This window comes from Mchenga conophoros, linkage group LG10 (genome assembly GCF_057382185.1).
Source record: "Mchenga conophoros isolate Kocher_MC1m ecotype Shallow Benthic linkage group LG10, M_conophoros_male_GT1.1, whole genome shotgun sequence".
Lineage (NCBI taxonomy): Eukaryota > Metazoa > Chordata > Actinopteri > Cichliformes > Cichlidae > Mchenga > Mchenga conophoros.
In genome coordinates this window covers 32,085,778-32,097,051 of record NC_140535.1, presented here as the reverse complement: position 1 = coordinate 32,097,051, position 11,274 = coordinate 32,085,778, and the positions used below count along the sequence as shown (strand labels likewise).

The 11,274-nt window shown below is 39.8% G+C and overlaps 1 protein-coding gene across 1 annotated transcript; it reads left to right on the top strand.

The window, feature by feature from the left end:
• The first annotated feature begins 4,239 nt into the window (after positions 1-4,239).
• On the top strand, positions 4,240-7,744 carry gpr119 (G protein-coupled receptor 119). Its single transcript, XM_085287995.1, has 2 exons — positions 4,240-5,150; positions 7,059-7,744. The coding sequence occupies exons 1-2, from the start codon at positions 4,646-4,648 to the stop codon at positions 7,742-7,744; spliced, it is 1,191 nt and encodes a 396-aa protein (XP_085144121.1). The 5' UTR covers positions 4,240-4,645.
• Positions 7,745-11,274: the final 3,530 nt, after the last annotated feature.

Here is an 11,274-nt window from a genome sequence, read left to right as displayed (position 1 = left end):
TCCCAGTTTTCCCAAGTCACAGCAACATTTTCCTGTTAGCAGAAAACACAGGGTACTCATCAGTATAAAAGGAATTTGATTAGTTTTGCAAAAACCATAAACAAAATCTGACTTGAAAAGTCTTTGGTGCTAAAGTTGTAAAAAATTGCAAGAAAAAGTAATAAAAATAGTTTGAAGTGTTACAAGACAGGCTGAATGTAAAACTCTGTACTAAAAATTTCATTGCAATCTATCCAACAGTCACCTTGTTGTAGTCTAGACCGAAGGGGTGGATGGATCAGCTGATGTAAATATTTCATTGCATGCACGGTACCCCCCCCCCCCTTCATCCCACACCCCAAAAACATGCATGGCCCTTGGTGGACAAACAAAGAAGCAAATACTTGCATACTAGCAAATACTGCACAGTTGTGAAAAATAAACTATGGAGTCACTTTTTTTATTTTGATGTTTTCCCTCTCTAAAAACTCTGTTGAGTAAGGTGAAAGCTCAAGTGGGATGCTGTTTCTGGTGACTGATAATATGTCAGTAATTGTTTTTTTGTTTTGTTTTGTTTGCGTAAGGAGACAAGATTTATTCCATCCATATATTCTGGCACTGTCAGGGTTGGTTGACGGAGGACTCAAATGCATGACTTTCTGAATGGAAAAACCGTGTTTACCATGAAAAGAAACTATGAAACAGTGCCAATAATCCACAGTGCATGCGTTCCTAATCTGGATGCCATGATTCTTCTCGTTGATACGTGGTGATGCTTTGTCCTCCTTGGTGCCTATGTACAACAGTGTGCTGCTCCCACCACACATTTCCGCAATCTACCTAGAAACAAGAGATGCCGCAGTGAGTACAGTCCCAGCCACCGGCTGACAAAAAACACTCTAACCATTCCAACAGGAGATGAAAACACAGTGATATGAGTTTGAGAACTAACTGCATAACAATCCCAACTGCCACTCCACTGTTCTCTTAAGTAGGCCTCCTTGATTAGGCAGGTCGTCAACAGGTGAGTGATTAATCCCAGGTGTGGCTGGCTCAAAGGCAGGAGACTCTACAGGCCTTGCGTTGCAGCTAAACTAACACACCACAACACACACACACAAACGTTTACACAGGGAAACGAGGGACCAGGAGCATATCACACCAACAAACACATGAACCTGACGCATGACCAAAAATGACACATGAGCCCCTGACACACACGGAGATGCAGAGGCACATTGGCGACATAGATTATCCACTTCATTCCAATCAAGAAAACACTGATGCCCATCTTCTTTTTGTTTTTCAAGAACCTTTCAAATTTATTCTCTTCTATTAGGTAATAATATGTTCTGCATATTCGCTGAGACAGAGCGAAACGCAAAGCACAAGCAATGTATGAACAAAAGTGAGTGAATGCAGCTTAGTAAGGCATTTATGGAGACAGATAGGGGAGAAGAAGAAGAAGTAAAACCTGAACGTATCATGGAACAGGCTGTGCTAGTTTATCATCATGACACTGTGACTTGTTTTTCATTAAACATTATTTGTTTATATGTATAAATCTATGACTCTTTGAATCTTGGGAACAAAAGTACCATAAGATCACCCCATAAGGAGGAGATTGGACTGAATGAATGTGAAAATAAATTTGCCTAACTTAACATTTAAGTTGCACTAATAAATTTTCAATAAACAAAATGACTAATGAATGTGATTTGGACATATCATTGTACACTGAACCTTTCTATCCAGTCTTTCTATATATCTAAAAGCTCCTGCAAATTCTGACGCTAACTGCAAGTCTGCAGCTGAGTCACTTACACCTCTCGTCTCCAGAACTTTTAATGCGTACAGTGCCTGCTTTCAAAATCACTGCATTGTGAAAAATGAAGCATTATTTAATGAAAACTCTCATCAGCACATCTGAAAATGTAGACTTTTATATATATATGTATATATATGTGAGTCACACTGAACTCAGCTGCAAACTTAAAAGTGATAACTTCTACACTTCTACACTCAAAAATATGATTCTGCACCCTCAATAAACATGCAGCAATAACTTTGATTAAACACAGCTGAAATATATAAAATCTAACGTTAATATATTTAAAAATAATAATAATCATTAAGGAAATGTGCCTTTTTGGCAGTACTTTATTAAAAACATGAAGCCTGTTACACATTAAGCATGGGTAACAGGTAAACAGACTATGAAGCTAATCATTACCATATTTTGATAAGATTTGATCGCATTATAGTGATATTTTTCTTCAGCTGGATATAGCTGCCATTTGCAGGTTTTAGAAGCTGGTGTGATGCCAGGTACTGTTTGAAGTGTGTGCAGAGAGAAAGCATCATTAGTCTGATCTATTTGTGTGTGAATCCTAGTGGAAAATTGTCCCATCAAGCCAGATGTCTCTCCTGGGGACTCTGGAGCCAAAATAGGATGCTAGCCAGCAGGGTTGGAGTTCAACTAAGCCCATTCAGCACTGCACATTAGCTGCTTCTGCTTTTAATGTTACCGCGTCACAGGTAATGATCAACAGAAAAAAACAACAGCTTAATTCTTAACACAAAAGTCTGAAAATGTGTCTCTTTTCAGCTCCGCTGTCACACGTCCCCGTGTTATTGCACTTCTGGACACTCAAACAATAAACCTGCAGTCCACAGGGCAAAATTTGCTTGGATACATGTGGTGATAATATGCTATCACAGTACTCTGAAATGTAATATAATGTATGCTGCTGGCTTTTTTATGGAGGAGCAAACTGGATGAATCAACATAATCCAAACCATTGTTTTGCTTACATTTTAACTGAAAAGTAAATATCTACTTTATGTGGTTTGTTTTGTTTTATTAATGTTGCTCACAGTTAATTTCCACATGTGCATCCTTTTACTCTCTGTAACACTATCACCAAAAGGGAAAAACACCCCAGGTGCTCAGCAAAACAACACATTCATTTATTAAAATAGGAAAGATATTTACCATTTTATGTGGTAGAAAGTTTCATTATAAATATGTTAGGAATATTAGCATTTTTACATACCTATGATATCTATAGTTACAGTTAAATTGTTCAAATTTATGGGAACTTTTAAGGGTCTGTTTTAGGTGGAAGCTCGTTTCCTCTGCCAAAAAAACCCCAACCTTGTTTTTGTTTTTTGCACCTCATTTTTCCCTCAATATTGTCAAAATTATCTACACTGATTTACAGATGTTAAGCCCAAAATTTGTCTGGTAGATGCCCCAATAAATGTTTTCTTTTCCACCCATGAAAAGTTTCCATACTTTAAGATTTTGTTTCTGAAAAAGCGCTGTAGCAAAATAATAGTTATTTGATGTAACTCCAGTTCCGGCATGTGCTACAAAATGTAGCTGTTTGCTGTCACCAGAGGGCAGTGCCAAAAATATGTGCAACAACCAGTAATGTGTGTTCCTCTTGTTCATGTTTGGAAGTCATAGGCAGAGAACATCTGTATGAAACCAAGTCTTAGAAACTCTCTGCTTTTGGCAAGTGATTGAGCATTTAATTTAATTCCATTGTATTAGTTATTTAGGTTGGCACCAAGTCTGGCTCCACTCCTCCAATAACCACAAGTAATAGTGAGCAATAGTACTAATACCCGAGCCAACAAATTTACAGAAGTACAGAAGTTTTAAACCTTAGCTTAGCTTTGACAAATGTGCTTCACAAGTAGCGATAAGGTGGGAAAGCACAGTTACTAGGATGTGTGTTTTTCCTTTAGTTGTTTTTTGCTATAAATAGTGATATATATAGTTTAAAGTTGAGTTAAAAGACTGTATTACACAGCCTCTTCTTACATGTTTCTCACAGTCGAACTAAAAAGCTAAATCTTATTTGGTGGTTTACTATTATTAGTTACTCACCCACTGTAAATGATTTATGTCTTCCCTAAAAGGAAGCTTTAGTGCTAACCTGCCCTAGTTAAAAAAAACAACCCTCTCGATTAAAGATGATAAATACAATAAAGTGATTATGAAAGTAGGAATCTTCCGGCATGGAAGAGAGAGAATGAGAGAAGAGGGGAAAGCTGGGACAAGGTTCAACCACAAAGAGGCAACAGCAGCAGCGGATGAGCAGTGAAGGGGATATATGTGCTCTCTACGATGGTGTGTGTGTGTGTCTGCAGACTGTGTGTGAGAGGGGAGGGGATAAGAGAGACCTGCTGATATTGTTGCATTTCTGTCCTCCTTCCATTAGTTGAAAGGATTTTAAGGATACAGCCGAGTTTGCCGAGATCCAATGGATGCTTTTCAGAACAAGCTAACTCTCTTAAAGTTCTTTACTGCAAGCTAGATTCATTTAATGGGGAATTGTTGAGAAGATTCTTCTGCTTGCGGTGATTGAACGCACGCTTCTTCAGTTTAGTCACATTTTTAGCCACTGGACTGAGTACTGTGATATCTGATGTTTCATTTGGTACGTTAAACAGCCTAAAAAAAGTTCAAAACTTGTTTTTAAGGATCTTTGCGAATTTTTTTTTTTTTTTTGCTAGATTCACGTTTTGTGTTTTGACGTACAATGACTGTAAGAGTTAAATCTCTGATTGTGATCACAACAATATTGACCCATTGCAGCTATACACTGGCTTTGTGAATTTAACCGGACAAGCATACGTCTTAGCGCCTTTTAGGATGACTCCTGACAACATAGGCTCCAACCAACCCACAGTGACCTCCTTTGACCACTCCCCTTGGGTGATGGGTATGATGCTCAGCGTCGCCTCTTCCCTCATCATCTCCACAAACCTGCTCGTGGCAGCTGCTTTACTTAAGCTACTCCTCAAGAAGTGTAGCCAGAGCTGGTGCTTTGTCCTCAACTTGGCACTCGCTGACAGTCTGGTTGGCGTAGCCATCACTGGCCTGGCCACAGAAGACCTCAGCAGGAATGTCAGTCTTGCTGATCGTCCCTCAAACACTACGCCTTCCACTGGCCAGGACAAGACCCGCTGCCTGCTGCGAATGGCATTTGTGATATCACCCTGCATAGCATCCATCATGTCCATGTTTCTCATCTCACTGGACCGCTATGCTGCCATCAAGATACCCCTGCGATACTCGCTGCTGTCTGGGAAGGGGACGGCAGCTGGAGCCTTGCTGGTTCTGTGGATCATTTCACTCACCATGGGATTCATGCCAGGTGAGAAACAGAAATGATCAATCAGTGTGTTGAAATATGCAGAGGACTGTGCTTTTATGTAATCTAAAGGCATATGTAAGAAGGGGCTATACAAGGTTTAGACTCTGGATTTGACCTAAGAGTTCAAATGCTCCTCTTTGAAATTTCTACCTGGAAAAGAAAAGGCCCAGATTTAGTCACTGCTCCAAAACTGTAAGTTCAAATTATATACCACTGGACTTTACGGATGAGAAACACAAATCACAAATTTACTTTGTATTCACCTCGAGAGTCCTCGAGGAAGGCTTTTTCAGGATGTTGCAGATCACATTGAGATTGCCTGTGTGCACTTTTGAGTGTGGCTTCCTTTTGACCGATACGTTTCTATCATATGAGTATTCAGGGTGTTTTACTCCCGTAATGAGAGGCCTACAAGCATGCACGGTAAAATTTGAACAGCTGCAGTCCAGTGAGACAGATCATGTAACTCCATTGTTTCATTCCTCTCCAATGGCAAATCTAATAAGTGGCCTCTTGCAAGTGTTCCATTCATCTAAACTGCAAAAGCAACAAAAACTGATGTCACTGCTTAATATGAAACTCTCAGTCCAAGCTTTTGTTTCTGCATGTTCTCCTCGTGTCTTCTTCTTCTTCGGGCCTTTATGGTCGCCACAGTGGATCATCTCTCTGAATGTCCTCCATCACTACATCCATGAGCCTCCTCTGAAGCCTCCTCCTCCTTTCCTCCTGCACCACTGACCTTTCCTTACCACCTTCTCTTCCCAGAATTTCTCCTTAGCAGTCCTTTGCACTTCCTGATTCATTAACTCCTCCATCCATCATCCACTCTTTCATTCATCAGAAACGAGCCTTCTATTTTCTCAACACACTCTCTTTACTTGTTAGCAAGTTTATCTCTATTCTTAACCACACTAACCTGTTACACGTCCTTTGCAGCTTGATGAATCTCTCCAGAGAATCAATGGAAGCCATTTTTTTCCTTCCTTGAGGTCAAGTCTCAACTCATTTAAGCCTTTTACTTTCTTTTTTCCACCACTCTCTTTGCTTCTAATTCACCTGGTCTCCTGCACACACAACAGCACCAGAGGCAGTTATTAATCCAAGTCCTGACCGATTTGTGGAAATCTCATTCTGAATGATTTGCATGCTTGATTTGACCAAGATCTTATGCCCGATGCTCTTCCTGACACAACCCTCCACATTTACCCTGGCATGGGATCGGCACTGGGATTACACTGGCTTGTGACCTGGTTGTTTGTACTCCTGGTGCGGTGCTAAGTACCTAATTTTTTAGTATGAGCCCTTAAATACTGTTTTTCTACCCATCTTTTAACACTGCTAGTGTTGTTTTGAACAGATAGCTTAAGGAATACCAATTAGATGAATGCCTAATTAAGGCCCTGGCTGGTGCGGACCTGCATGTAAGGGTTTGTACTGGCCAGATCAATCAACCTGATGCAAATACACAAAGTTAATGTGATGCAAAACCCTGCCAAAGGCTTTTACATTCTATTGCATTACATTCAGCCGGCCTACGTTTGGAGGTAATGCACCAAGAAATGCAATTATGTGCTGTTAAAGGGAGAAAAAAAAAGACTCAACAAATGTAGGCAATGCAGGGTTGAAGTATTTTTATAGAGGATACTTTTTCATAGAAAAAGTGCAGACTCATTGTACTGCACATATATTTTTCCCTTCAAAACAGTCACTATTTTCTTGGAGCCAGTGTAGTGTTGTCTCCAGGGTCAAGATACGCTGCAATACTATAAAAAGAAAGGAAATGAGTTATTACAGTCACCTTGTTATTTCTAAAATGTATGAAGTTTTTGCATTGTTTGATTTGTAATCTGAGCATATCAATATATAAAGAATATATTAAAAAAACACCTCATGTCCTCTTGTCCTCAGTTATGGTGCGGCAGCTGCAGGTGGAATCAAGCTATGATGGCTTCTGTGCCTTCTTCTCTGTGATTCACAATGTGGCCATCGTCATTTTCCTCAGCGTCGTCTTTTTCCCAGTGCTCGCCATCTTCATCTACATCTACCTGGATATCCTGAAGATCGCCAGCAACCACCAGAAGCAGATCTGCCGTGTCAGGCAAGCAAGCTCCTGGAACGGTGACCACCACAGGCAACATAGCCAGCATCAGCCTCACCATTCATATCTGAGGATCAGTTACTGGAGTCACGTCAAGGCCCTGAGGACGGTGGCGGTGCTCGTGGGCTGCTTCTTAGTCCTCTGGTGCCCCTTCTTTGTGGTGTCCATAGTGCACATTCTTTGTAAAAGCTGTGCTCTCAAAGCTGTGATTGAGAATCATATATGGCTGCTGGGACTCTCCAACTCACTAATCAACCCTATAGTGTATGCCATTTGGCAAAGGGAAGTGCGGCTGCAGTTGGTAGCCATGTTTTCCTGCATTACAGGCAGCTCATTGGCAGCCAGAGCAACTGTCACAGAGAGAGGCGACCCACAACCAAATGTGCAGACTCAAGCCTCTGCTTCTAGAAGAGACACACTAAACCCTGCACTCTTGCAACCAATCACCAATGATGAAGCTCATGCAGGACCACAAACGGCCACAACAAGTCTGTGAAATAAACTGGGAAACTCGAGATATACTACAAAAACACATGTGAATGATTCTCTGAGGGATAAAGCATTGATTAATAGGCTTTGTAACCCCTGAAGTACATTATTATTATTATTATCACTAAATATGATGCTTTTTTTAAGTACCATATTTGCACCTCAGGCTTCAATGTGATTTCACCCAATTCCTTCAAGCCTGACTACGAACAGGCCACGGAGCTAATAAAGTTCAAGTCAAAACTTTTGCTTTCTTTGTTTGTCTAATTTAATTATTTGAATTATGCTATAGTTCTGATGCATATTTGATCTGCTTAATCTGTATAATATTTTGGCAGGGAAAAAAATCACAAATATCATCTGACAGTAAAGGGGAAATCAGGTTTATTATGTCATCGGTTTTAACCATATATTTATTAGTTATGATAAATTATGAAAAACAGGGTAATTCCTGAAATATTTAGGAGTGAGGCCAGTACTTCTCTTTGGTACTCCCTGTGCTGAATGACTGTAGGAGGGAGAAATGTGAGCACAACAACATTTATGTATAACTTGGATATTTATTCCGTTGGTCCATGTGAAACGAGGGGTCAGAGGTCAGTGATAGCAGGGGGCAGGAAGTTCAGTGCTTCAGTTCACAGACTTTGACGTGCACTCCTGATAAGTCTGGAGGGGTTCAGACCAGTCCCAAGATTAGAATGACTATAATTACCGAATATTTACGCCCTTTATGCCCACTTACTGCAAGCCTGATATTCCACAGAGACTCACAGAGGACATTGTCTGTGTACAGCCTGGAGAAATCCCACAAGGACGTGGGATGAGAAGCCTGTTAGAAAGTCAGTATAGAAGTCTCTGGAATCTCCTGGCTCTCTATAAATGACTTTGATGTCACACCGTGGTTTGTGGAGCCATGTTTTTACTTTGATAATTTCTGCCAACATCCATGTCAGTTTCTTTAGCCAGAAGTGTTCATATTTAGATGACGGGGTGGAGTGCTAAGTTATCAGACTAACTGATAATTTGTCAAAATGCTGATAAAATACTGGAATTTCACTCACAAACTCTGGAGCACATCACAGTGGTCTGGTTAGGTCCTGGGTTCAAATCCACCATGTAGCTGGGGCCCTTCTGTTTCGAGTTTGCATGCTTTCCTGTGCCTTAATAAGCTTCTTGAATTGGATGGGCAAAAGAAGGTGGATGGATGAAACTGCAGCACAGAAAACTACAGAGCAGACCTTAGTATTACACAAACAGTTGTCCCACAGGTAGGTCCTGGCAGGAGGGACATGTGTGCAGTAGCTAGCACTACCACCTCACAGCAAGAAGGTCCTGTTCTCCCTATATCGGTGTGGGTTCTTGTGGTGTACTCAGGCTTCCTTCCATCAACTGGCCCTTGATGTAAATGTGATTATGAATGGTTGTATGTCTCTGTTAGTTGGCCCTGTGATACAACCAAGGTCAAGAGGTCGACCAGTGATACAGTGTTTACACTTTACCTTTCACACAAAGCAGCTGTACCAAAAGGACATTAGCTTTTTACATCAAAACTTCACTACAGAACTTGGGATAACACAACAGTGTTGTGTAGTGGGGCTCAGGTGATCGATCCCAGTCTGTATGTCTCGGGCAAGATACTAACCACACGTTGCTCTCCGATGCACCCATCGGAGTATGAATATGTGTGAATGTTAGATAGGAAGCACTTAGAAACAGCGTAGAAAAAAGTTCTTGGGTGAATGTACAAGTTGAATGTACAGCACAAAAGCGCTATATAAGAACAGGTCCATTTACAACCAGAACATGTAGCAGTCTTCAGTTACAGTGACCACACAGTCAGTTAATGAGCTGAAGTGCTGCCACTGTTATTACACAAGTAGTGCAGTTAGCTCTTAAGTGATTATTAAACTGGCAACATTCACAAGAGTCTGAAGAATTCTCATCTTTTTAGGACCTAAATACTCTTAGTTGCTATAAAATCCTTTTAACCATCATTTTGATAATTTTACTGACAAAATCTTCAACTGGATAAAGATGGAAATTTCCAGATTTATCACAGGAAAAAACAAAATTGACAACCTTATCTTGCATTTAAAATTACAGCCTATGGCTTTAGATATGCAGCGTCTCTTTGGTGAAAAGTAAACTGAAGTCATACGGATCATAAACAACATGCAGCTGCATGTCTGGAAACAGGCGGAACTGATAACGTTATCAATTCTCTCGGACACATTTTGTTTTCATCCTCTTTTATTACATCCATGTAATTTCAGCTGATGACTCTCAGATAGCCGATGAGCCGGCTGTTTTTCGGAGTAGCAGCTATTGCAAATGTAACATTTCATACCTGGATAACTGTTCAGTCATGGAGACTTCCTTGTCTACTTAAATCTTGAAATTACCGTCCACTTTACATGTCAGCAGTCTGTATCAACAAGGCAGTTACACCAGCAAATGTCAGAGATTTCAGCATGAGCTTAGATAGCTGACATTTACTTTAGACTGATAGGCTGCAGCATCTACATTAAGCATAATAAGCTCAGCTAAAAATCGGAACAAATATTTGTCATTACATCATGCTGCTCTGTGCCAGCATGGTCACTCAGATTACTTTTGCCGTAGACATCACTCATTATAGTTACAGTGAATGTTAAAAATGGTCATTGGTGGCTGACTCTGAGAGACTCTGTCAACGTCCTTTTTTAGTAGCTCTAAGGCCCAAATCTCAACTACCACAAACTTTAGTTCACCCTCCTTCTGTTCAAAACACATAAAATTCCCACTTTTTTAAGTTTTTGTTCTTTACATACCGAGTGTGTTTTTCAAATGCGAATTTATCGTGTTACGTACTTACACACCCAAACATGAACTTCTTGATGAAATAGGAATCTCCACATTCTTCCTTTTTTTGTTTAGACATTATGACCAACTTATAAGATAAGATAAGATAACCTTTATTAGTCCCACACGTGGGAAATTTGTTTTGACACAGCAGAAAGTGGACAGTGCAAAAGTTAAAATTAGAATACAATACAAATAATATACTGTACACAACTGTACAGAATAGAATGGAATAAAATAAAATACTATATACAGTAGAATAAAATAGAATAGAATATACAATAGGATAAAAATAGAATACAAATTCTATATACAACTGAGTAAAAATACTCTTTCTATATTATTATTATATTATTTATATTAATATAGCTCGATGACTTTATTTTTTGTCTTTTGAGGATGAAGTTGCTGCAAAAAAATGCAATCCTTTCAGTGTGTATACACACTGTAGTATGCAAGTTTGCATCTGAAAAACTCTGAAAAAACAACATTTTGTGTTGTTTTTTTCTTTAGACATTAACGTGATTTCACATGAGCAGAAAGTACTTTTACAAAAAGAATATTAATTAATCATATAAAACAGCAATTCTATACTGGGGACCTCTCCGGGGTTTACACAGATATTCTCCGCCCATTCCTGCAACCCTGAATGGGATCAGCAATCAGGGACAGAATAAATTTCGGACACATCAAATC

Excerpts from the sequence above, each read along its gene's own strand:
- gpr119 (XM_085287995.1), top strand. The coding sequence starts at position 4,646 with ATGACTCCTGACAACATAGGCTCCAACCAACCCACAGTGACCTCCTTT. Across the intron at positions 5,151-7,058 it reads CACCATGGGATTCATGCCAG|TTATGGTGCGGCAGCTGCAG; the intron begins GTGAGAAACAGA and ends TCTTGTCCTCAG.